Source organism: Platalea leucorodia, assembly GCF_965183815.1.
Source record: "Platalea leucorodia genome assembly, chromosome: Z".
In the NCBI taxonomy this organism is placed as follows: Eukaryota; Metazoa; Chordata; class Aves; order Pelecaniformes; family Threskiornithidae; genus Platalea; species Platalea leucorodia.
Window position 1 is genome coordinate 92,830,481 of NC_138858.1, and position 25,902 is coordinate 92,856,382.

Sequence of the window (25,902 nt, forward strand, 5' to 3'; positions counted from 1 at the left end):
CGGCGGCCATGGAGCCCCGCGGCCGCGCCGCCGAGCCGGGCCCGCCGTGGCCCCCCGGGTCCCCCCGCCCGCCGGCGGCGGCGGCGGCGGCGCAGGTAACGGGGGGGGGGGGGGGGGAAGGCGGCCGCCCCGATCCCGGCCGTTGAGCCGAGCCACCGGGGCTGGAGCCCGCTCGCCGCCCGTCCCCGAGGCGGCCGGGCCGGGACCGGGACCGGGGCGGGGGCGGGGGCAGCCGCGGTCTCCATCCCCTGGTTGCGGGCCGCCCGGCGGGGAGGGCAGGGCCGGACCCTTGTCTCTGCTCCCCCGCTAACGGGCCGCCGAGCCCCCCCTTACCGACACGACCGGGCCGGTTCCGCCGCCGGGGGAGGAGGGAGCCCGGCTCTGCGGGTCAGCGCTGCGCCGCCGCTACCGCTCCCCCAGCACACCCGGGGCAGCGGCGCGGAGCCGTGAGTGCTGTCCGGGTCTTTAAGCTCAGCTCTTACCTCCTAAAGCCCGACTTAGTTATTTTTCTCCGCTCCCGTGGCTTGATTTCCAAAAGGATCCGTTTGCCTTAAAAATCCGCTCTCTCGGCCCACGAGGCTCCGGCGGGGGGGTCCAACTGGGGAAAGACACATAGAGCGATGAACGCCGTCAAGCTCTACCTTCATCTCCAGTTCAAGGTGACATTTCTAGGGCACGTATTTTAACGAAGAGATCGCCGGGGAAACGCCACCATCGCCGGCGGCTTTGCTGCCCGGACGGCCGGTGAGAGCTGGCCATGGCCGGGCCCGGCGTGTCCCGGTCCCGGCTAACCGGCCCCTCACCGACCGGCAGGCGCTGCCTCTCCCCCGGCGCGAGCGCGAGGCTGGAGGAGCCGATCCCGGCCACGTCCCCCTCTTCCAAGGCTAAAGACGCCGGCCACATCAACGGCGGCGTTTGTACGACAGACCCCACCGACGGAAAGGAGCCAGCAGCGCCGGGGCGGCAAGCTCGGGGCAGAGCGGGGAAAAAAGCATCACCCGTCCCGCTGCACCCCGGTCCCATGATTTGCCCTTCTCAGGATCTACTTGTTGTTCTTATTGCAGCAATAACTCTTTTTTAGGGGCTATTGCGTAAATACTATCTGAAGGGAAAGGCTTTACTCTTTCCAAAGAGGTTGTCTGCTGTCCAGACATAACTGTGGTTTGTTTTAATCCCATGGGACGTGTAGGTTTGATCCGGCTCTTTCATAAATCCCGGCACGCGGGTGACGCAACCTCTCCTCCGTGAAGCAGCTCGCGGGCAAAAAACTGCTTTGCCCAAAGCTACAGGGAGTCATCCGTGAGCTCCTGAAATCCTAACGCTTAATTGTTGCCTCTGTGGTTAGATGGAAGCTCACGTTCAATACGCATTGATTACTTGAATGTACTCCGATAAAGTCTCACAAACCTTCTGGACGCACAGACCTTTCATACGACAAGTTCTCCAAGCCGGCTGCTCCCGCGGCTGCGGCTCGGTGATCCGAACACCCTCGGGCCCCAGAACTGGTAGATCTCGTCCGCTTGCATCATTTCTGTTTGCAGACTGAAAGAGGAAAGGAACTTTCCTGGAGTATTTTTTTCATCTACCAGTCGGTGACTACATTGACGGGGTTGAACCTCCTAAGGGCTGCCTGCTGGGAGGAACTGTAGGCGTATTTCTGAGCAAAGCTTAGCTGAGTGCAGCATGGTTAAGCTTAGCGTATCCCCTCTCTTCCCACCCTCCAGACAAATCCATCCCCCTGCAATGCCCCCGACGCTGCCCGTCTCCCCGAGCGTGCTGCGAGGGCAGTGGGACCAAAGCGTGAGGCAGACAGTGGCCAACACCAAGCCACGTTAGAGCAGGAAAACTTAAAACTGGGGCAAATCAGCTTGGGGACAAAGGAACGGCCTAGTAAACGCTGCAGGAAGGGTCAGTCCTCTTTCCCCGGGCTGCTGCTGGGCCGGACCAGAGCCCCCATGTCCACAGCCCATCACCTTTCCTCTGCTCTTCCCTTCTCCCCAGGCAATGGATTCTCCCTACGCAAACGGAGCCTACAGCCCCCCGTACCCTCCGGCTCCCGGCGCTGCCCCGCGTTACGCCGGCCTGCCGCAGACACGGGGGTACTATGGCTCCGGGCCCCCGCGGACCCCCTACCCTGCGGAGTCTGCGGGCATGTACCGGCCCCCGTCGCCCGCTCCCCCCTGGAGCTACGCCCCGCCGGACTGCCCTGCCGAAGGGTCCTCTCTCAGGAGGCAGCAGATTCCCGGCTACTCCCCACCGCAGGTAAGAAGCCGGGCACCGGCCACTGCAATTTCCAGCCCCGGTGTCGGTGCAGCTGCCGGGCTTGCAGTTCCCGGGGCACAAGAAGTTGTTTTATGGGGCTGCAGCGGAGGGAAAGCCCACAGTGCCTCCTCCGATGGATCCGTGGGTCGTAATGGCTGTTGTGCCTTGAGCAGCTTGCCCTGCCTGGTTTTCTTCTTATAAAAACTCGTGGTCACCCCATTGTCCTGAGACTCTGAGCTTGTGGGCTAGGAAAGCAGGAATCGGGCAGCAAGCCTGATGCTGCAGCGGTTCCCAGGGCTGTCTGGAGGGAACGGTGCTCGGAGTGACTCCAGGGGTAACGCCTGTACCTCCCTTTTCTTGCAGACCCCGGGAATGCCCATCCCACAGTATCCATACGGAGACAACAACCCAGGGGTCACGCCGCAGCCCAGACCCCCGGAGGAGACGTGGGCTCCCCCCACCGTCTATGGGGTGCAGCCGCGTTACGCGTGGCCCGCTGCTTCGGTGCACGGGAACCTCTTCGGCTCCGATTCGCACCCATCCTGGACCAGCAGTGGAGCTCCTTCCCACCCTCCTGCGTGGGACTCTAAGGTACAGCCGATGCTTCCACAGCGCCTGTGCTGGGTCCCGGCTGCGCTCAGACCTCCTAGATTATAGAGCTTTCCTCAAAGCCTGCCTCTGTCTCCTGGGAATGCCCCTTTCTCTGAGCACAGTTGGTTTAGGTAGAAACAAAGCAGCAGGTATCCAGAGTACTGCCAGCAAAATCTATTTGCATACCAAAATCCACAGCTGTCATTTCAGAAAGGTACTGGAGATACCAGACGTCCCAGGGCAGGTCTTGAAATGGGTCAAACCTTGTCTTGCTTGTCCAGCTCTTTTTTCCCAAGCAGCTAACGCTGTCAGAAATCCTCCCGCAGAGTGTGGGACTAACCTGCGGGTCGGTTTGCAGACTCTGGTATTCCTCTACAGGTGCTTGGTTTGGGCACGGTCATCCTCTACTGAGGAATGTTTTAAGCAAAAAAAAAAATCTAAGGAGATGATGCATTTGGTGGGGTCCGTTCATCTCGGCTTCCTCTGGGTTTGCTCAGGAGTCAAATGACTCTTGGCAGCAGCCCTGGCACGTGCAGCAGCAGCCCTGATGGGGGGATGTGTGGATTCGGGGCTGGGGGCTGCTGATATTTGGGAACGGTTCAAAAGTGTGCTACCTGCAGAGAAGGGCCTTCTGCAGAATATCCAAATGGGACCATGTTGAAATCTATTTAGCATCTCCCCTGGTCACGGGTAACGAGCGTTCAGTGGCTCACACTGTTTCTTCTAGACACGTGCCTCTTGCCGGGGATCTGCTCTTTAACAGCCAGGGACGAGCGTGGGTCCCGTCTCCCTCTTTGGGACTTCTCGCAGAAACCAGCCCGCTTGGCAGGACACAGGGTGCCAGCCCGCAGGGACGTGATGTGTTATGACATCACGGTGTGTGACAGTCTGGAAAATGCTGCCCATATCCCTGGTAACATCGTGCATAACCCGGTCTGCCCTGTCCTCCCAGGCATGCCCACCTCAAAGCAGTCACGGTGTCACCTGCTGCCCAGTTCCCTCAGCCCTGCCTGCCTGTGGAGTGCAAGATTAAAAACCTGGCTTTAAGGGAGACGCACTTAAAGATTTTTTTTTTTTTTTCCCCCTTCTGACTGTAGGATACTGCTTACGACAAACCTGAGCAAAGTACGAACCAACACAACTACTATTCCGATGTCAATCACCAGCACTCTGGGACAATGAATGACCACAGGCCAGCCACTCCGCTCAACGCCAAGCCATCCCCCTCAAACCCCAAGGTGCAGTACAGCGCACAGCCCCAAATGTACGACACTGCATCTCGGAAGCTTTTGCCTGGGAACCGGGAGGCTGGTTTTAAACCTGGTGACCAGCCTTCAACAAATTCTGCAGCCAGCCAGCCAGAGATTCAGAGAATCCTCCACGTTATGGGGGAGGCTGAACAGCTGGAGGAAGAGGTGGATGAATTTGTCGGAAAAAAGACAGATAAATCCTACCGGCTTTTGGAGGAGATGTTGACCAAGCTGCTGTTGGAACTGGATTCCATCGAGACTGGTGGCCAGGACAGTGTTCGGCAGGCCAGGAAAGAGTCCGTCCACAGAATTCAGGCCATACTGGAAAAACTGGAAAGAAAGGGATTGTGAAAGCACATCAGCCACAACACACAGCCTGTTGTTGAGGTTCCAAAGAGTTTTAGTTCTGTTAAATCTCAGCTCTTTCTGCTACGCACTATTGACAATGGAATAGCAATAAGCCCCGAGTTCAAAAAACAAAACAAAACCACCAAAAAAAACCCCAAACAACCCAACCCAGAAGCCCAACAAATAACTTGGCAACAGACAAATTAAGAGAGGTCTGAAACAGCAAACTGAATTGTTTGTTTGTTCCAGGCTTTGGAAAAGCAGCACCACCTGAGGTACTTAGGCTGTAGAGGTCTCCGTGGGGATGCGCATCCTCTTCATCAGCAGGAAGAAAATCACTGTACAAAGTTCCCCAAACCAGAGCCAATCTCGAGGTGCCTCCTGCAGCCACAGCAGTTCTTTAAACAGCTGGAAGACTTGTCAGATGTGGTCACAACGGTCCTGCAACGTGCAGCCACAAACCAAGACTCTGGGCTTGTCAGTCACTGCGTGTATGTTCAGCTTCAGCTTCCTCGCCATAAAAACTTGTGTGTCGTCGTGGGGTTTTGTTTGGTTTTAGTGCACTCAAGTAGCCACACTGAAGTGCTGCAGAAAGGGACCACGCTGGCAGCCCAGGCGATGCAAGCCGATGTCACGTCGTGCTGCTCCTCTTCTGTCGTGACGAGCCAGTCCGTGCCGTCCCCCGCGGACACGGGAACACAGCCTGGAAATCTCAGTTCTGCCACTGAAAAGGACAGGTACAAGCAGAGGAACGATGTCAGAGCAGAGCAACCCGAACCGGCAGGATGCTTGGAAATGCTTTCCAGGTCACTTGGGTAAAAATCCACTTTTTAATTGTAACGTCCTTCCACATACTGCGAGTTTTGTATCCACTGCAACGCCATACTCGTGGCACTGTACAATGCGGAGGGGAAGGGAAGGGCTCAGCCTACTGTTAACCTTCTGGTTACAACATGTGAAGTGAATCATTACTCTGTGTGACGAGATAATAAACCCTGACAACTTTTAAATGTCATTTTGTAATTAAGACGTCTCGAAGTCTCTTTTCTTTAAAAAGAAGTTGTGGGCGAGGTTGTGTAACTTAGACCTGCCTGTAACCAAAACACCAGCCAGGCTGTCTCAGCGGCCGAGGTTAGGGATAAATGCAGCAAGTTACCCCTGAGAATGCCTGTTTGGGGGGTGCCCCAGTGGCCCCCATCGCCTCCCAAGCGGTGCAGATGCTCCAGGAGCCTTCAGCCGTGGCCCCAGGGCCGGTGGCCGTGTTTTGGAAGGGGTCTGGAAGGGGTCTGGGCACGCCTGAGGCTGGGAGCGCCCTGACCGTGCGCTCTGCGGGCTGACGGCCAGCCAATGTCCCGAAGGCACCCGGCAGATCCCACATCATTCCCAGACGGGGCTGCGAGCACGGGACTGACCTTTGCAGCTCGTTGGATGTGTCCGTGATCATGGGGCGGTCAGCCTGCAAAAACGGCCCCGTCCAAGCCAGGAGGGAGCTGAATGTCCTGGGATGGATAAATGCTTGCTTGCTATTTCATTTCATCCTCTTGTCAGGCAGAGAGCAGCCAGGCCAAGCTATCCGTGCTTCGGATACAGCATGAAATCCCACTTCTGAGAATTGGGGGCTATACTGGGAGATAAAGCAGATGACAATAAACAGACTGATGTCCTGTTACTATACTGCGTACAGAAAGCAACGGCCCAGCCCCAGTGAATACCCCCTTTCTTTCTCTGATAAAGGCAGCAGTGTCAGCAGCATCTCCAGGAATTAATCCGTGCTTTGGATTTGTTTCTTTTTTTGTGAAAATACTCGTGGCAGGGACGGTTTCCACACAACCAGCCTTGCTACCAGTGGCTCTTGAAATGAATGAAGAGCAGCACTGTGGTGTCTCTACCCCTTTCATTTTATCTTATGGTTGAAAATCTTGTTAAATGCTGCCTCTAATGTCCTGAAATCTTTCCCGAGAGACTGTTGTGGGCTCACTGACTTAGCTTGATACAGTAATAACTTTATTTAGGTTTTTTTGAAAGGGAATATGGGCAAGAAAAACCATCAACCACTCTGAAGAAATGCTGGGTGCGGGGGCAGAAAGCTGAGTCCTTGTGCTACAGGATTGCTAGCGGACTCAACTCCAGATTCATTGAGTCCTATTCTTCTGATCCTTTAGTATTTCCTGCAAGGCTTGTCTATACAAGGCTAGGAAGGAGGTGAAAAAGTAAAGAAGGAAGGTAAGTACCGAAAGAGAGCTAACTTGTCACTTTCTAGAAAAGTCAAGAAGTGAAAAATGCAGCCGGTGGCGCAGGATGAGCCGCTGGGCTCGCAGTACCCGGGTGGCAGCCCAAACCACGCTCTGCAGCAGGCAGAGGCTGCGGGGCAGCCTGCGCTCTCGGGAGGCGAAGGGAAGCTTGGAAGGACAGCTCTGGTGATGCGGGAGGGGAGAACAGCCTCTGCTGCAGTTCTCCTTGGTGCACAGGGCATCGCTGAGCTCTGAAACCACCCGTACCCGGCTCGAAGGCGCTCCTTTCTGCTGGAGGTTTGATCCCCGTTAACTCGTAGTGGGGAGCGGAGCCAGCCCTGAGGAAAGGTGTGACCCCCCCCACCCGCCGCTGCGCTCTCCAGCCATTTCAGGTTTGGCGCCAAGTCCAGGCCACCGTCTCACCGCGTTTGGGCTCTCTAAGGAATTAGCGAAGAGCTCATTTCTTCCTCTGTTCCCACATTTGTTTTTTCATTTGGTCGGCGTGGCTGTTGAAATGAAGGTTTGGATTCCCTTTGTGCAGGATCTAGGCAAAGTCTGAAACATGTTGTTGCAAGAGATGGTGTGCGTCAGTCGTGCTTCAGCAGAGAAAGTGAAATCGTTCAGCTCGTCAGCCGGTGCACATTGACTTCTACAGCACGGAGGACTGCTACAGCTGTGAAGGACAGCTCGCGGTGCCGGCAGTCCTGCACACCCCTCCGAACAGCAGGGTCTCCCCCTGCTTTGCCTCATCAACCCCTTTATAAAACCACACCAAGACGGGGCAGAACTGCAGCCTGGCTTTAACCCCGCACACACACCCCTGCGAGCTGCTACAGGAGCACAGCGGCCACCGCCCCTGGGGCAGGCCTCCCTCCCCGCTACCGACGGGCTGTCACAGCTCCTTCTGCGGCTGTCACTTGAGCAGGGTGGCCACGGACAAACAGGGCAGCGATGCGTCAGCCCTGCTGCTTTTTTCAGGTTGGCGTTATCAGCAGAAGCGCTGCAGCAAGTCGCTGCTTACAGGTACACGAAAAGAAGCAGCCCGCGGCCGGCTTCAGTTAGTCTGGAATCTGCGGAGCTGGCTGAAACTTTATTTTCTGTATTTGTTTCAGTAGCAAGAATCGCATCAGGAACAAAACTGCATTGTTTATTGCATCCTGTTTGCTCTAGTCCTCGTTTCCCTCCCCTGTCCGTTGCCAGGGAAAAGGGGTAAGCCGGTTCTAGCTGTGCGAGGAGGAGCGTGGAGCAATCCTGATACCTTGTACGCTCAGTAGCACTGCAATGCAGTCAGCGAGGAGAGAAGAGAAAAGCGTACACTCAGCTGCTCTGTCACCAGTGCTCTGTGGACTGGGACAAAGGTTTCCCACTGTGGAGACGTGGTAAGAACGATACCTTTAGCTGTTTGTAAGAAAAACTGAAAGTATGTGCGTGGCATACGAGCCAAAGTCTGGGAGGAAGGAGGGAGGTGGGTTTCTGAACCTATCAAGGTAACGTATTCCTTTACAATATTTCCTCTTCCGGAGTTTAAGTCCCCGCGTGTGGGAAGGACGTGGCAGAGCGTTATGTAAACCTCCAGTTAAAAGCACGTGGAAGAACATTAAAAAGTGGGCTGAAATGGCAGGTTATCAGTTCAGCGGGGCTGGGTATTTGAACAGCTCCGGGAGAAGACGCGGCTGCGTAGGACGTTTCTGAGTCCCTCAGGCAGACGCTGGGTTTTATGTGTTTCCCCCAAAGCTGAGCCTAACAGAGCAGGGATCAGGGCGTACCTTCCGCACCGCAGCCTGCAGAAAACTCCCGCTGATGTAACCGCGTCCGTCCCCGCCGCGTCCCCGCCGCCTTCCGTCTCCTTCAAAGCAGGACCAAAGTGGGTCGCGGCTCGGACGGCGATCTGAAAGGAGAAAAACGCTTCAGCAGAGGCGCGGGCAGGAGCTGCGTCAGGTCCGAGCCGGCGCGGGCCCTGCGCAGGCAAGGCTGCACAGACAAGGTTTGCAGCCATTTGCTCTACAGATGCAAACCCGAGGATTTTAGCGTTTCTGGCCAGTCAATCTTCCCAGCCAGTAACCACCGTGGCGGAGGTGAGCACTGGGATGACAATTCCTGGCAGCTGGTTTATCTTACAGCATCCACCCACATCACAAAACCCCAAATAAGAAAGCGTGTCTCTGTATTTATCACGAGGCTCATCTCTACAGAAACCAAACTCTTATTCCGGGGATGCCTGTCGCTTCTGCAAGCAACACCCACCATCAGAAGAGCGTTTCTCAATCCCCACTAAGGCGAAAGGGGCATGGAAAGATTGCAAAACAAACATTAAATCAGCATCTCGTGGGTTCTGCTCTATCCCCAAGTGTTTGTCCACGCCGCGCGTGAGAGGCGACTGGCACGAAGGCACGTGCTTCCCGGCGATGCTGCGCCGACACCACGCACCCCTGCCCGCCCGCATCCGGCTTCGGGGTGCGATGCCCGGCCTGGAGGCAGGACTTAGGCCGCAGAGTCCTAATTAGCGCTGGCGTCGCCCGCCTGCGATGGCGTTTGGGCGCAGACCCACCCAGGCCGCTGCCAGCTGCGAGGGCTGCGCAACCCTGCCCAGAGCTGCGGCTGCGGGCAGGGGCTGTGTGCACCGGGGGCAGCAGGCAGGGCTGCAGGCAGGGCTTTCAGGCAGGGGTTGCAGGCAGAGCTGCAGGCAGGGGCTGCAGGCAAGTCTGCAGGGCAGGGGCTTTGTGCACCAGGGGCAGCAGGCAGGGCTGTAGGCAGCGGCTGCAGGCAGGGGCTGCAGGCAGTGCTGCGGGCAGGGGTTGCAGGCGAGTCTGCAGGGCAGGGGCTTTGTGCGCCGGGGGCAGCGGGCAAGGCTGTAGGCAGCGGTTGCAGGCAGGGGCTGCAGGCAGGGCTGCAGGCAGCGTTTGCAGGCAGGGGCTTTGTGTACTGGGGACAGCAGGCAGAGCTGCAGACAGGGGTTGCAGGCAAGTCTGCAGGGTAGGGGCTTTGTGCACCGGGGGCAGCGGGCAAGGCTGCAGGCAGCGGTTGCAGGCAGGGGCTGCAGGCAGGGTTTGCAGGCAGGGGCTTTGTGTACCGGGGACAGCGGGCAGGACTGCAGGCAGGGGTTGCAGGCTGGTCTGCGGGCAGGGGCTTTGTGCACCGGGAGCAGCAGGCAGGGTTGCGGGCAGGGGTTGCGGGCAGGGGTTGCAGGCAGGGGCTGCAGGCAGGCCCCGCTCCTTCCCCGCCCGCCCCCGCCCGTGACGGCAGCCCGGCGGGGCGGTGCGGGGCGGTGCGGGGCGGTGCGGGGCGGTGCGGGGCGGGCCGTGGAGCACCGCCCCGGGCTGGGCGGTCGCCGGGGCCGGCAGCGGGGCCTGCGCTGCCGCCCGGGCCGGGCCGCGCCGCCGGAGGAGCCGCCCCGGGAGCGGGGGCCGCGCCGGCAGCCAGCCAGGCCGTGGGGACGGGGGGGGGGCGCACACCCACGGACACGCGTGGGTGCGAGGCGGGGGCGCCCGCCGCGTCCGTCCCCCCGCCACCCCCGGGCCCGCCGCGACAGGAGGGGATCTGGGGGGAGCGTTTTCCATTTGAGACGGAACCGGCGTTTCTGAGGCTCTTTAAATCCACCCACTCGCGTCTCCCGTCGCGTGTGGAGGAGCATCATGTCCGCTCCGCAGCAGCAACAGGCGCAGCCCCCCGCGCCCCCCGAGGCTGCGGAGCCGGACGCCGCGAACAGATACGAAGCGGTGGTTCCCCACTGGTTTTACTGCAAGGTCACGGACTCCCGAGAGCGATGGATCCCCTTCAGCACGCAGGACTCGGAGAGGCTGGAGGAGGCTCACGGCTCAGGTAGGGCGAAATGGCGCTTGGGCAGGGGCTGCTCCCTCAGGAGCCGCAGGGAAAACTCCATCCGCCTCCACGGCACTGCTTGCCTTCAGCTCCCGTCGCTTCTATTTTTAAATTGCCCTTTGATTTTAAATACCTAGTCCCTGCTTTTAAAATCGCCGTAAGGGACTGGCCCGGTAAGGTCAATGGGAGAGCATCAGGTGTGTGCTCAAGGGAAACGCTGTCCGGGTATCAGAGGGAAATTCCCTGAACACATCCATGGCTTCCACCTGGGATGCAAAATTTTCCCTCGGGAATTTTAAACTGGGACTTTTCTTGGCAACGTGCCTACTCCTAGAGCTGTAAACGCATGAATAACTACGCCGTTTGGATGCATCGAATGGTCTGACCTCATTCGTTTGATATATGCTCTAAATTCTATACAATCATACTGCAAAGCACCCTTCTGGTGCGGATGGGAGAGGGCCCAGCAGGACGGCAGAAATCCCGCTGGGGAGATTTCTCCCGTGCGGACGCGTGGTGCTCTGCCTGCCTGCCTGCTCCCGCAGGCTGCTGCCCAGGCAGCGGGCTCTGCTCTGCGCGGCACCGCTTGCCACGAGGCCCTCGTGCCACCGAATATCGCCCGTCTGCGGAACCCGCTGCCAGGGCTGTCCTTAAAGTGGAGCACCGATTGCCCAAGGGCTGCTCCCGTCCTCCCTCTCCCAGGAAGCTTCGGATTAGAGGCCGTGCCGCCGGTCCTCAGTGCCGCAGCCGAGCCGAGCGCAGCCTGGCGCGGGGCGCTCTGCCAGCAGCCTGACCAGCGGGTAGACACAACTCATTTTAAGAATTTTAAGTCTGTATTGGGATCTGCGCGGAGTTCTCCGTTTTAGAGAGGAATGACTTAGAGACCTGGAGACCCGCACCTCCACCAATAAGCAATGCACTTCCCAGGGCCACAAATTCACGTTTTACCATCTAAGTGAGGCAGGAAGAGTCCGTGTAAGCCTGTGCCTGAACTAGAGAGGAAGATAGTTGTAGCTTAATGCCTTCATCTTACCTCCTGCCCCTGGGGGAAGTCTGACTTGGGGCATCTCTCCTAGGATGCTGCCCGCAGACGCTGTTCTCTGTGCTTGGGTACGGAGAATGTCAGTGTCTACTGCTGTTGCTCACACATGCTCGTGTGTGCTGCCCCCAGAAGATGCTCCAGCTTCATCCCTCTGTTCTGGCGTGGTATACAGCTTTCTGGTAGCATGCCTTTCTGGTCCTCTCGCGATTAATTTCAGGCCTTGGTTCCTGCAGGGAGAGACAAAGAAGATCTGGTTGTCCCAACATCGGGGGGTAGGTACGATGTGCATCTGAAGAAGAGGCAGCGTGTGGCAGTGTACTGGGAGGAGGAGGTATCTGAAGTGCGTCGCTGCACCTGGTTTTACAAGGGAGACAAGGACAATAAGTATATTCCCTACTCGGAGACCTTCAGCAAAGAACTGGAGGTAAACGCGCCCTTCCTGGTAGCATCCATCTCGCCGAGAAGCATCTTGGCTTCTCATTGTCAAATACTGGCCCTGATGTCCCAAACTCCTACAGGGCAACTGGCACCACAGTCACGCCTGAGGACATGAACTCCAAAGAGGCTTTGGCACGGCGTTTTCGCAGCTGATTAACATAACTGTAAAGGCTGCCGCCGTCTCCCTCCCAGCCTGCTGTAGCTGGGCGGCCTCCCCTTCCTCCTGCCGTGTCCAGCCGTGTCAGCATCCTCCCGCTACACGTTTAAGCGCCTGGGTGCTCTCAGCACACCATGCGGCTCTGGCCTTGCTTGCAGCCTCGCTCTCACAGCTTTGCTCTGTTTTTTTCCTGACCCTGCCTGCTCTAACTTCAGTTTGATTCTCCTCGTGAGAATCATCCTCGCTACGCTCATAGTTTCACCAATGCCAAGGGAGTCGTGAATGCAAGAAAGAGAAATCATCGTTGCAGGGACCCACTGAACGCTACGTAGAGTTAGAGACTTCAGTGGTCTGTACTGTTAATGGCTGGAGACTTGTTTGGAAAGATATATGTGTAGACATATATAGATATATGTATAAAAATAGACATCTTTACAATAATCTGTATTCTGATGTACCAAAAAATACAATTCTAAGTTGATGGGGAAGTCTGCTGCTGCAATTAAAGTGGGGGCTTCTTGGAAACCCTCTAGCAGGTGATACTCAGGTGACCCTGTTGCTCCTCCAGCTTGACCTGGCTGATTTCCCTGCCTCTTTCGCAAGGCGCGTTGATAACAGATATTGTAAAATGGGTGGGGAACGTCCCAAGTGGTTGAATATTCATGGGAATACCTTCAGCTGACTGACGGAGGGTGTTCTTTTCCTCAGGAAGCTTACATGATTGCTGTGACCCTGGATGAGTGGAAGAAGAAACTGGAGTCCCCTAGCAGGGAAATCATTATCTTGCACAACCCAAAGGTGAGGAGGGCCTGGTGTGTTGACCAGCAAGGACATCCCTTCACTTCTCTTGAGGGCCTGGCTTTATGCTTTAGGCTCTGGCTTTATGCTGTTTCTTTTAACCATGTCTGCTGAGAAATCAGTTCCGTCCAAACGGCATTCCCCTCACCTAGCTGTGCCAGAGTAGAGGGCAACGCCAGCAGAGAGCCTGCTTCACACCTCATCGTTTCTTTTCAACACATCTTTCTCTCTCTTTGCGCAAAGGGCTCGTACAAGCGCAATTAAACATCGCGGTCTGGTACCACCCCGTATCACCTACCAGCTGTTGTAGCAAAATTCTCCTCTGCTTAACCATGGTATGCAGCGCAGCTTAATGACAGGCTCTTCTTGTTTACAAGCTGATGGTGCACTACCATCCAGTTGCCACCTCCGATGACTGGGGCTCAACTCCTACGGAACAAGGTCGACCTCGGACTGTGAAGAGAGGAGTAGAAAACATCGCTGCCGAGATCCCCAATGGTGAGCTCGCTTCTCCCTCCCTTCCACCCATCCGACGCGATAGGGTCTGTTTTCCAACCTGTTTTCTCAAAAAGACTGACAGAAGCTCCCATGATCCTTTAAATCTAAGGGCACATCTAAAAATTTTGTCCCGAAAGGAACTGAATGGTTTTCAGAAACCTTCCTAGCAGCAGAGAGCCTGCAGCGTAAACGAATGCACAGGAGGCAGACGTGTGGGGAGAAGGCCGTGCGCTTCCAGCTCCTGCATTGAGACCAGAGCTGTTGAAAGCACTGCAGTGCCTGAAATTACCCCTGAGGTCTTGGCACGTATGTTTGTAAAGGAGGAGTTTCTTTCTGCGGTAGGGACACGGGGGTTTATCACTTACCTACATGCAGGTGACTTTCTGGCACACGTGCTCTCCCCGTCTCTGAAGCTGTGCCTCAGCTCTGCCCACTCCCAGCTGTCCCAGAGCTCCCAGTCAGGCCTCAGGACTTGTCCCCATGGTTAGGACAGGCAGTTACTCCCATCTAACCCCTTTATTTTCCATGCGTGCATGCCTTCAGAAAAGTACCTATGCAAACTAAAGCGTGTGGGAAGTAGAGAACAAGACGTAACTCCACCTGGTGCCTACCTGAGAGATGCAGCTACGCCGGGGCCGGGTAGCTCAGCAGAGCAGGCTGGGCACAGGGCAGCTGGACCGAGTCCTCCCCAAGGCCGGGTGGGTGTGAACTGCGAGGACCATCCCCTCCCGCTGAAGTGAGGATGGTGACGGAAGGGGGGGACGAGCCGCCTCGCCTTCCTCTACTGTCCTGTCGATCCGGATCCCTCCCAGCCTGGGCAGCTGAATTTAGCAGGACAAACAGTTCAGAAATGTGAGAAATCCCACTACCCTTTAGGCATAAAATCGAGGCACTCACTCAAGGGTTTTTTACCTGGCTGAGGTGAGGATGGGAGGCTCCACTCTCCTGCAGAGCACGTGGTTTCAGCGGGTCAGTTCCTCATTAAGTGATGCCTCCCGCAGGGCCTGTGCTCTGAACTCTTCTTTCCTCCTTAGGAGAGCCGCTGCAAATCGATCACCTGGTTTTCGTGGTGCACGGGATCGGCCCAGCATGCGACATTCGGTTCAGGAGCATCATCCAGTGCGGTAGGTGTGGAGCCCGGCCGGGGTGCTCTTTCCATACGCTGCTTTTAGCGGAGGCAGTAAACCCTCATCTGCACGGACAATGTGAAACACTGTCAGAGCGCATTCAAACCATTCCGACACTCACGTTGGCAAGCCGCATGGTCAAATTTGCTGACTGCAATGGGGAGCGTGAATGCAACGCTCACTAACCCATTGAATCCTACCATCTGGAAAGGTTTGGGCAACCGCTTTTCATCACTGTGTCTTGCTGCTGCTCAAAATAGTGAGTTTCCCAAATTGGATACAGATTTTCCAAGTAACTGTCTAAACCTGCTAAACTAATTAGTAACCTGCTCAGTCAATTGCTACGGGTTAATCTCACTGGGTAAAATCTACCAGGCGACACCCCGTCCAGCAGCCTCTGGAGTGATTTTGGACCAAAACCAGGGGCGCTGCTTCTGGCTCAAGAAATTCCCAAGCTGCAAATGCCTGGAGGTTAGGAGAGCGTGCGAGAAGTGTCGCTGGTCTTACACACTCCCCTAAGCAGCCACTGTTATCAATATTGGAGACGGGGTACTAAACCAAGTAACTCTGGTCTGACCTGTTCATTATTATTTGCCCAGAGTGCTTCAGTTCTGTAGGAGAGGGGATCGCTGAAACTGCCTGGAAGCCTGACATGATTTAGCTTGTAGAAATCAAGGGAGCTGAGATTTTTCACAGACTGTGTTTAGTTCCTATAAAATATACCTTTGCTTTAACGCAGCTTATTCTTCTATATGTTCATCTGATGAAACTATTTTCAAGGCTGCCGACCATTTGAAATGAAGAAAATCAGCCTTTCTCCCTCAGAACTGAGTAATTTCAAGTTCATCTCCTCCCTTGGGACTCCCTTTCTAACACATGCGTCTTCGCAACAGATTTATTTTTTTTCAATTCCTAAAAGTACCTTTCTTATTCTGACCGCTGTGTTAAAGCCCTGCCCATGTGGAAAGGAAGCTTGTTACAGATGGGACAGTGAAATCCAGTACACACGCACACATAAGGACGTGGAGCCTTCCCCTGATCTTGTAGTTAAAGATTCAAGGTCTTAGGGTAGCAGCAGCAGATTAAAGACCCTGGTGGGATTTCCCCTGGTAATGATCTTTTCTTTTATCTTATTAAGTGTTGTTGATGCAGCAGGCTTGCCCTGTAGCCTGGTGGATCTCGGTAAGAGTTCATGCTCTTTTTCCAGTGAATGACTTCAGGAACGTTTCCCTAAGCATGCTGCAAGCGCACTTCAAGAAAGCCCAGGAGCAGCAGCAGATCGGCCGGGTGGAGTTTCTACCTGTGAACTGGCACAGCTCCCTCCACTCCACCGGGGTGGACGTGTAAGTGTCCCTGACAGCCGTCTCCTCTGGTGCCAGTGTCCGTGGGAACGGCAAAGCACACAGCCGGCCTCCTCCCACGTAAACTCTGCTTTTTCTGGTGGTTACTGCAAGCAAAGGGAAAGCTGTGAGTGTTTAGGGCTGTGAGCATGCAGGGGTAAGCAGGACAGACGGGGTCCCCTAGAGCACCTCCGTGCCAGACCCCGTCCCCACCGTCTTTCCGCAGCCCGCTTTTGCAGAGCACAGCAGGTGCCTGCTCCGATCAGCATCCAGCCGGAGAGGAAAGGCTTCTGCCTTTCCCTGGCTAATATCGGGAGGGACCGTGGACATCCACGCCTTGCCAAATGCCTCTGGAAACTGAGTACCCAGTTTCTGCACTCAAGCACTGCTCCCCCCTAGGAAGGGGAGAGAGCAGGTTAGGCTCCTGCGGAAGGAAGGCCAGGCTCCTTACTCCTGCCTGGAGTGCTGGAGCACAGGCTGTGCTCTGCCTTCGGTCTTGGCATGAGCTGAGGGCCTGGATTACAACATTACGTCCTTTGAGACGGTGGCAATCCTTCTCTGAACTTACATTGTGCTTTAGAAACGCGGTGGGGTTCACTGGCACCCCTAACTGCAATTCCCTCTCTCCTCTCTTCCCCCTCCATAGTGACCTGGAGCGAATCACTTTGCCGAGCATCAATCGCCTGCGTCACTTCATCAACGACACCATCCTGGATGTTTTCTTTTATAACAGCTCCACCTATTGCCAGACCATCGTGGACACGGTGGCATCCGAAATGAACCGCCTGTACCAGCTCTTCCTGCAGAGGAACCCGCTCTTCAAAGGGGGGGTCTCCATTGCGGGGCACAGCTTGGGTAAGGGGTTTCACCCGCGGGTCCCGCGAGTCTCACCGTACCGCGGGAGCAGGGAGGGTACTGGTCTTTTGTCCCAAAAAGGAGATGGCTCGGGGCTTCTCCCCGATGAGATGCTGATGCTCTGTCTGCCTGCGCCTGGTTTCTAGGGTCACTCATTTTGTTTGATCTCCTGACGAACCAGAAGGCCGCTCCCGAGGAGGACGAGCACAGCAAAGAGGTACGCGCTCTCCGGCGGCACGTGGACCCGTGGGGTGCTCCCGCAGCGCTTGCACGGGTAGCTGCGCCGCTGCGGCGTCACACCGACCTCCTGCTTCTGCGGCTGCCTGGGGAAGGGGGAGAGACTCCAAAATGCACAGGACAAAATAAGTGAGCAAAAAGCGTGATCCCCGATGGCTCTATTCACAGGGGTCCAGGACAACCTCAAGCAACAAGGGTATTGAGGAGGTAAAAGAAATCCTGAAGAAGCTGGAGTTGTCCGAATATTGTGATGTTTTTGAGAAGGAGAAAATGGACAGGCAAGCACTGGTAAGGAGCTCTCCTGTTTTGCTGTCTCTTGTGTTTCTTCTTTGCTTTTCTTCCCAGTCCTCCCACCCTATGCACATCTTCCTGGTACTGAGTCACTCGCACAAGAAACGTCTCTGAGGAGTGCAGCAGGAACAGAATTACAGAGAACAGAAATACCTCACCGCACACACCTCTCTGCTCCTGTACTAATATCTGGGTTGCTTATTTTCCAGTTCTTGTGCACAGAGAAAAACCTTAAAGAAATGGGAATTCCCTTAGGACCAAGAATGAAGATACTTCATTACATCAGCTCCAAGACGGAGATGCAGGTTTGTCTTCTGCGTGGCTTGTGTTCATCCAGGTCGCATCCCATCGCTCTCAGACAAGGACCAGCCTTACGATCAGTCCCCAAGCACCCCGACCTCCTCGTTCCTGGCCATCCTTGCTCAGGAGGCTCTCACGGGCTTGTGTTTGGCTGGGGCAACACAGCTGCTTGCTGCTCCTGCGTGTTACGCTGGCGTTACCCTACTGCAGGATCACTTTATCCCATGGCCTGTAAGGGTGATCACAGAGCGGGAGGACTCGTTAATGGTGGTAGAGACTGAAGTTGGTGCTGCTGGCTAGAGAGGTGGCTGGCTGGCGTAGGATGATGCTGCCAAGGCTGCCCCGGTCCTGGAGGATAAGGGATGCTGGGCAGTTCGCTGCCTCGCATACTTGCTCACGGGTGGGTAGGACGGGCCGTGGCGTGGGCTCGCTGCAGGAGCCGCGCTAGCGGGGTTTCCCATTTGTGTTGCTGCAGGACCAGAGAGCAGCAGCTCCCGGGCACAGCGGGGAGCGGGGAGCCGAGCCCGAGTCCCCATCAGACCCGGACAGCACAGACGATGACAAGAATTGCCAATACCGAGACGTTGGCTTAGGACAGGTAGCTACCGAGCTTGACACCATGCTCTAACTGCAACAACAAGGTGCTCGTAACACCAGCATGGAGTTTGTCTCATGAAACAAATCTGAATTTCCCTCTCTCCTAGGTCTCAGCAAACTATCCTCAGCTAAACTACAAGCCCACCATCTTCTTTGCTTTTGGGTCTCCCATCGGGATGTTTCTCACGGTGCGAGGAGTGAAGCGGATCAACCCAAACTACAGCCTGCCCACCTGCAAAGGCTTCTTCAACATCTTCCACCCTGTAGGTATAAGAGCCAGAGCCTTCCTGCGTGAGACACGCAGAGCGTGAGCCCTGGCTCACTGTCCCCCTCCTCCGTACAGTTTGACCCGGTGGCGTACCGGATTGAGCCCATGATCGTCCCAGATCTGGAGTTTGAGCCCATGCTGCTGCCCCACCACAAGGGCAGGAAGAGAATGCACCTCGGTAAGGGAAAGGGCAGCCCCTCTCCCCCTGCCCCGGGCAGCTGCTGCAGCCCCCAGCCCGACGCCGACCCCTCCTGCCTTTCAGAGCTAAAAGAAGGGCTGACTCGCATGAGCGTGGACCTGAAGAACAACTTGCTGGGGTCCCTGCGGGTAGCCTGGCAGTCCTTCACTCGAGCCCAGCTGCCAGCCGTCGAGGCGGCGAGTACCGACGCCGAAGCAGAGGCCGAGGCCGGCACGGAGAAGCAGCCAGGTGGGTGGTGCGTGCGGGGCGGTGGGGAGCCAGGGATGCGGCACTGCGAGCTGCCCACGGAGCAGCGTGCGCGGGCTCCCTGCAGCCATGCCAGCGAGGTGCCCATCCCGGCGTCCAACCCAGGCGCTGCTGCCCTCTTCTCTGCTCAGCAAAGGGATTGCCTTTGAGCTGCGGATGCACTTGGCTCTCCAAATGCCGTGGCCTTCCCCCGTTACTGCCTGATGAAGGGGGAGAAGAGGCAACCTGCCTGGTCAGTAACGGCCTCCTGGGGGTCTCAGCACACCACGTCGCTTTGCATGCCTGCCAAGCCTGTCACCCTTCTCTAGCTGCCTCTTGCAATAGTTTTCCTGGAGAAGTCTGGAGAAGAGGAGACTGAGGGGAGACCTCATGGCAGTCCGCAGCTTCCTCACAAGGGGAAGAGGAGGGGCAGGCGCTGATCTCTTCTCCCTGGCGACCAATGATACCCAAGGGAAGGGCAGGAAGATCTGCCAGGGGAGGTTTAGGTTGGATATTAGGAAAAGGTTCTTCACCCAGAAGGTGGTGGAGCACTGGAACAGGCTCCCCACGGAGGCAGTCATGACGCCAAGCCTGACAATATTCAAGAAGCATTTGGACAACGCCCTCAGACACATGGGGTGAATTTGGGGGTTGCCTTATGGGGGGTCAGGAGTTGGACTCGATGATCCTTGTGGGCCCCTTCCAATTCAGGGCATTCTATGATTTCCAGGAGAGAGCCCTGGGGGAGGAAGGACCGAGCACTTAAGCTGCCTCTCCTCTGCAAGAGCCCACAGCGGGGCGAAGGGAGGGCACGGTGATGCTGTTGTACTTTCATGGCTGCTCGTGCCCCTTGGCTGAACCACATTGCTCTTCTTCATTCCTTCAGAGACAAAGCCAGACGAGAGCCCCACAGCAGTGAAGGAAGAGGCCTCCCTCATAAACGTGGGGAGGCTGAACGGAGGGAATCGCATAGACTACGTGCTGCAGGAGAAGCCAATAGAGAGCTTTAACGAGTATTTATTTGCACTACAAGGGCATCTCTGCTATTGGTAAGCTTCTGCATAACCATAAAAGCTTCAGATTCACGTCTGATGTAAGCAGAACGCCATCATTTTTAAAACCAACGTAATAAGAAAAGCCTTAACTGAATAAACAAGATATGCTCCTGCCTATAATGCAGGCACAGCGGGTGGGTGCGGAGGAGGGAGACCGGTGTAGTTCTCCTTGCCTAGTACTGCCTGCACTTGCTGAGCACTGCATCTATCCCATAACCATCACGGATGTCCTGGCAGAGCGGAGGGAAGTGTCCCCCTCTAATTCCCATGTCCTCCTCCTCCTCCAGGGAGTCGGAAGACACCGTTCTGCTGGTTCTGAAGGAGATCTACCAGACACAAGGCATTACACTGGATCAACCTTTGCCAGGGAGCCAGTGAGCAACCTGTGCTGTTCTGGCCGCTTGATGTAAGTCCTCTTGCCTACACCTTCCTTCCGAATTTCCTAGGACACCTCAGGGGACGTCTGGTCTCTTTGAGGGCATAATGTTCCTTATTTACAGCGCTGGGTCCAAGGCAGGAGTTTGCGTCGGGTTCTTTCTTTGGCCTGTCAGCATGTTTGGCTTCTTTCCTCTTATCCTGCACATAAGCACTACCAGACACGAGGAGAGCTAATAAACTGCTGCTGCTGACGATAAGGGCAGCAGCAACTCTGCACGGTTATGATCAGTTCAGTCCACCAAGGGAACGACCAGATGCGTGGCCCGTAGTCCAAGCCTCCTGGGCTAAACGTTTCTTATAGACAGGTAGCGAACCAGAGCGTGGACCCTGCGGTTCTTGCAGGGGTGCTTTCACCCTTTGCTGCTAATTTCTGGCCGAGGGTAGACTGGGGGTAAGGCGCATCCTTATGTTTTCTTGCCCTCAAAGCCTAACGCTGGTAATCGCTGGGTATGGGAGGCAGGGCTGGGTGGGTTTCAGTCTGCCTGAGTGCAGCTACTCCTATGTTCTCCTTTTGCTTTCTTAGATCCAATTCAACTGAGTACTCACCAGGAAAGTCCAGATTTCTTCTCTGCCTTCCTCTCTCCTCTGCTGCTGTGTCTCCCGCATGCCGCTTCCCAAGTACTGGCTGCTACCTGGAGATAAGGATGATTTTCCTCCATTTTGGGTAGGGGCGGGGGGAAAAAATATCAAGGGGAAACACTTCTGCTCAAACACACCCACCACTCGCACCATGACTCCCTGTAGCAACGTGTACTTTCAACCCTCCACCTTGTAAGTTATCACACTAGCTCCTCTAGCACCGAAGCAGACTAGCTGTCTGGGCTAGAACTGACACGGAGGGCCTGACTCCGCTCCTGGCATAGCGAGGAAACTCGCAGCTTGTGACCTTGAGGAATAAAAGCCTTAAACACGCAGCATGGAGAGAGCTATAGCAGCCTTGTCGGGCGAAGGAGATTGCTGACTTCTCCCTGCCGTAACACAGAGCACCAGGCGCAAGGACTGCGGTCTTTGGGAGGTGAAGCCCAGGGCACAGGCGTCTGCTGTTAAGCGAGCAGGAATGCGTCTACCAGCCATTCTCATCTCCTTGAATTGCTGCTGCGTGGTTTGTGCACCCATGGGTCGTGCCAGGCAGGACTGCCCCCATAAAACAGCTCGTGAGAGCGGCACGTTCGTGCGCACCTGACCCAGGCACTCCTGCCTGCTGTAGCGACTTCTCAGCATCCTCACCCAGCACGCGGCGGCCAACAAACCACGGGCCTCCCCGAGGCCCTGCCTGCATCTTGCGTAGGACCAAGCTGGCGGCCAGGTGTAACGATACGGGAGGAAAGCTTCACCTCCAGGTCAAACTACAGCTGTACTGGGGGAAAGCAGCTGCTCCTCAGCAGTGTCCAGGCCATTCGGAGGCCTGGAGGGACTCTGCGCTTTGCAGGGGCGTGGAGCAACGCTACCGTCCTGCTGCAGTGTGGCTTTCAGGGTGGCTACAGGGATCTCAGGCCAGCCAGGCTCCAGTCATTGTTTTTGGCTTTAAATAAACAAAATGCAGCCAGCGAAGTCAGAGCCCAGATCCGTAGAGAGACTGCGTCCCAGTGACCCCACTGAAGAAACGACACCGGCTCTGCAGGCGGCTCAGCCTGCAGGCGCCTGCGGCGCGCTAGCTCTGCGCCCAGGGGGACGGGGCCGAGGGTTCCCCCCTCGCACCCGAGGGCTCCCCCTTCGCACCCAACCCACCCCGGCTGACTCCCTGGCTGGGCTGAGGCCGCGGCCTCGGGGCAAGGCAGAGGCAGAGGCTTCAATCATGTGTGAGGTCGTTGCTGTGACAGCCTTTGGAAAGAGCCAGACCACTTTCCCTCCCGCTGACTTTTGCCCTGCATGGGGTAAGGAGCCTTTTTTCCACAGCCTGTTTGTTTGTCCTCTGTTGTGCTACATTATTTGCACTATTTGAAAGGTTTTGTTTGCAGCCTACAACCCTCCTCCCATCCCAAAGGAACTGAAGCTGTTCTTTTACCTGACTGCAGAAACAGACACGCTGCTCGGTCGGCGCCTGAACTACTGATTGCTAAAGCGTCTCCTACAAGAGTAGGAAAAGGAACAGTCTTAACACGGGACACTCTCATGATCAGCTTTTTAAGTTATGCACTTTGTTAAAAAAAAAAAAAATGAAGTTAAATACATTTTAAATGTTATTTAATGTCTTTTCCAGTAAACGCCAAAATAAATACGTAGATGACTGTGGTGTGTGCGTGTTTGGGGGGAGAGGGAGGGAAGGGGTTTGAAGAATTCACATGTGCACAACTGTAGGGGAAAGTAAAGCGATTTCTGTAAGTTCTGTTGAAGTTGCAGGGTCGCAGAGGGCTTACGTGGCCCAAACCGAAGATGATGGGGTGGCGTTTTCATTACTGTCATGTCCTGAGCCTGGCAGAGGCACACGTGCCTCGCTCTGCTACAGCCTCGCCTTTGCTGTTTGCACGTACACACACCTGATGAAGAATACACACACCTACGGAGCAGACTAGTGACAAATAACTACTTACAACAGTCCTGCCATACAGCTGCGCCTTGGATTTCTCAGCAGCACTCTACCCCTCCATTGTCTGAGAAAGCAAACCGCGGTGTAGAGAAACAAGCACCTCTGAGGGGATGCTTTCAGACACCATTTCGTTTTCTGCTGAGTGTCATCTCTTTACAACTGTATTAAAGCTGCAAGGAAAGAGATACAAAATAAACACCCACCTAGAAACCCCTGCAAGCACGCCAAAGGAAATGGTTTATACAGCAATAAACCCAGTCCTTGAAGTAAAGTTTTTAGTACCACAGCTCATTAAAAAAATTAAACTCCTTTATTTGGTAAATCAGAAGAAAATCAGGGCTAGCACAATAACACAAACAATAACCATGCTAGTTTCATCTTCCCTGTCCCCCACTTAATCCATGGTTAAAGACTGCAACCTTGCATTCATTACTCCAGATTAGCTCAGTTGCAATTGAAAAGACGGACTTAAACCCGGCGCCAGGAGCAGGTCCTCCATTTCGACGTACGCTTCCCACGGGAAGGGATGGGACAGCTCGGCTGGATCGAAGGGAGACGACTGATGGTGCTTTCTGGACTGGGCACAAGAACGCCCACCGGACGGGGCACACCAGACTGTCACGTTTTTCCAGTTCGCGCTTCAGCACCTTTCGTACTCAGGCTGTCCTCCCGCAGGCTTGCGCGCCTCGCTGGCTTCGCAGCGGGCCCGAATGGAGGAACGCCTATAAAATTCGGTTAACGAAGCAACACAGGCCCCTGTGCAGGACAACTTACCAGCACTGCAGGGAACGCCTGCTGGGGTTTCAGGTTCATCCTCATTTGAGCCACTTCTTGCAGACCAACCTCCCCAAAGCCTTCCCCTGCCCTAGCACTCCAGGAGCAGCAGGAAAGGTGCCGGCAGGGCAGAGCCCATCGCTATATATCCAGGTGAAAGCTGGAAGCTGCGGGCTTTCCTTGGGGCGCTGGCAGTTGTCTGGATTTGTGCAGAAATGGTTTGTGGCACATAGAGTCCATCAGAGGAGGGTAATACTGCCTGTAGCAGAGGTACGCAAGCACGAAGCCGATTGCTGAGCCAACCAACACATCTGTGGGCAAGACCAGAGGAGAGTTAACTTCCCTTTACCCTCACAATCCTCATCAGTGAATTCTCCAGCAGGCAGCTTTTCAGCCTGCTCAGAGCTGAGCTGGATTGGCGACTTGACCCTTGGCTATAAAACTAAGCTTTCCACGTATTTCAAAAACAAAGAGAAAGGCATCATCCCCTTGCAGGCAGCAAAAAAATTACCAGCGGAGGAGTAATCAGAAAACCCAGGTTGCCATCACGGGCTCTGAACTCCTCTGCAGAAACACGGACCCTCCCCGTGCTCAGAGTGCCCCTGCTCAGGGCACCCAGTTGTGCCCCCCGTCCAGGTCCACAGGCAGAGGCTGACCCACCTTGCCAGTGGTGCTTGTAGTCGCAGGTGCGGGACACGGCGATGAGGGTGGCGAGGAACAGCGGGAGGAGGAAGGCACAGAGCCGCAGAGCCCTGCCTCCCCGGCCGGGAGCAAAGCAGTGCAGCTTCCCGGCTACGTAGAAGGCAGAGAAGGCAAGACCAGCGAAGGCGACTGAAAGAGAAGCGCGTCGCTTCAGAAACGGCTCCAGGCTCCGCTGTGGGGCCTCAGCCAGACCGTCACCCTCTCCCCTGCTGCAGTGGAGGGGCTGAAGGAGGACGTCTGTCCTGCCCACATGACCCAAGGGAAGCACCAGATTGTGAGCGAGAGAGGAGCTGTAGAAGCTGGTACTTGGCAAGCATCCCTCCTCCCAGGAGTTACAGACAGCTTCAGATTACATTTGTCACCCCATTGCTTTGCAGAGGTAAAGCTGAGGCCCCCAAACAGGCCAATGAATGTAGTCAAAGCCGTGGGGTGCATGAAAGCAAACCAAAGCTGCCCTCCCCACGGGCTTCTGCTCACCGCGGTTCACTGTCTGGGGCTGCAGCAGGTAGGGGACATGGAAAACTTACACGAAGCGTGTCCGCTGGGGAAGCTTTTGCGCCCCTCAGTCACTATGCCAGGGTCGCCTGTGCACATCAGCTCCGCGTTCGCTCGTCCGTCTGGGAAGCATCGATAGAAGAAGTCTGGCCGTGGCCTAGGGCAGAGAACAAAGCATGTAGCCCTCGGGTGTGCAGCGCTCCCAGCACGGTGCTCAGGAGACATCTGAGCACCCAGCCCTCCCGTGGAGCACCCGCGTCCGAATGCAGCTGCCAGCCACATCGCACAGCTCCCTCCATCGTGCAAAGGGAAGGTGGCATGATCCAGGCTGCAAGAAATGCAAAACTGAGCGTCGCACCCCGCTCCACTCCTGCCTGGGCAGGCAGGGCTCAGCAGACAAGAGCCAGGCTGCAGCAGCACACCCTCACCAGCCCGCTGCTACTCGGGCAGGACCCGGTTTAGCCCCTGAGGATTAGCACTGCGACGATCCTCCCCATCCAGCCCAGCAGAGCAAACACCTTACAAAAGCCAAATTCCCACGTGGCCTCACGCGCCCCGGTCGCGCAGCCTGTGAGCACACCGGAGCAAACCTCTCAGGCTGCGGCTCGGCGCAGGTAACTTTTTGCCACCCTGACCACATGGCCCGGGGAGATGAAACCATCCCATCCGCTCCCTGTACGCGTGCCAAAGCGCTCCTCCCTGGCACAGGCCTGAACGAGTCCGTCTAAATGATGCCTGGAGACAGCAGGTCCCCACCAGTGTTTGTTCTAATATTCAATTGTCTTTACAGCTAGAAAAACCCCATTCTTTCCAGGCTGAGTATGTCCAACTTCAGCTTCTGGCCCTTGCTCCTGCTACTGTAGCTCTACCGCTGCGCAGACGTGCCTCCCCTCCCCGCACGGCGCGGCTAGGAATGAGCCAGTTTCTCACCTCCCCACAACGAGCTTCAGAGCATTTGTAAAAACTCCATTCAGGGCGAGAGCAAGGCTGGCAGCTAGGAGAGAGCAGAGAGGTCACGTCAGCATCGTCCCCACCTGA

At 55.9% G+C, this 25,902-nt stretch overlaps 3 protein-coding genes across 11 annotated transcripts in view; 2 read left to right on the forward strand and 1 right to left on the reverse strand.

The window, feature by feature from the left end:
- Window positions 1–4,726, forward strand: LOC309602138 (BAG family molecular chaperone regulator 4-like). Of its 2 annotated transcripts, none has more exons than XM_082335470.1 (4): window positions 1–95; window positions 2,002–2,262; window positions 2,626–2,853; window positions 3,951–4,726. In XM_082335470.1, exons 1-4 carry the CDS (start codon window positions 9–11, stop codon window positions 4,452–4,454), a joined length of 1,080 nt encoding a protein of 359 aa, XP_082191596.1. In that variant the 5' UTR covers window positions 1–8; the 3' UTR covers window positions 4,455–4,726. The 2 variants fall into 2 exon arrangements, with proteins under 2 accessions (XP_082191596.1, XP_082191597.1); XM_082335471.1 differs by lacking the exon at window positions 1–95 and adding an exon at window positions 592–659.
- Window positions 657–25,902, reverse strand: part of LOC309602139 (phospholipid phosphatase 5-like) — a gene marked incomplete at its 5' end in the record, with an annotated part of 27,378 nt that continues 2,132 nt past the window's right edge. The window contains 11 exons of one of the 8 annotated variants that reach the window (XR_014230625.1): window positions 657–1,542; window positions 4,308–4,433; window positions 4,722–5,175; window positions 5,864–6,075; window positions 8,449–8,570; window positions 11,535–11,770; window positions 13,235–13,389; window positions 14,046–14,255; window positions 14,347–14,626; window positions 15,862–16,008; window positions 16,470–16,558. Coding sequence is in view for 1 of the 8 variants with exons in the window: in XM_082335472.1 (XP_082191598.1) it covers window positions 23,809–23,978; window positions 24,328–24,498; window positions 24,897–25,021; window positions 25,795–25,858 (530 nt within the window). The other 7 variants (XR_014230627.1, XR_014230626.1, XR_014230628.1 and 4 more) reach the window with 7 other exon arrangements.
- Window positions 10,112–21,011, forward strand: LOC309602137 (triacylglycerol hydrolase DDHD2-like). Its single transcript, XM_082335469.1, has 17 exons — window positions 10,112–10,501; window positions 11,777–11,967; window positions 12,847–12,936; window positions 13,314–13,434; window positions 14,469–14,558; window positions 15,769–15,904; window positions 16,548–16,756; window positions 16,903–16,973; window positions 17,162–17,281; window positions 17,494–17,589; window positions 18,060–18,182; window positions 18,289–18,444; window positions 18,525–18,627; window positions 18,712–18,876; window positions 19,760–19,922; window positions 20,216–20,334; window positions 20,890–21,011. Exons 1-16 carry the CDS (start codon window positions 10,315–10,317, stop codon window positions 20,304–20,306), a joined length of 2,112 nt encoding a protein of 703 aa, XP_082191595.1. The 5' UTR covers window positions 10,112–10,314; the 3' UTR covers window positions 20,307–20,334; window positions 20,890–21,011.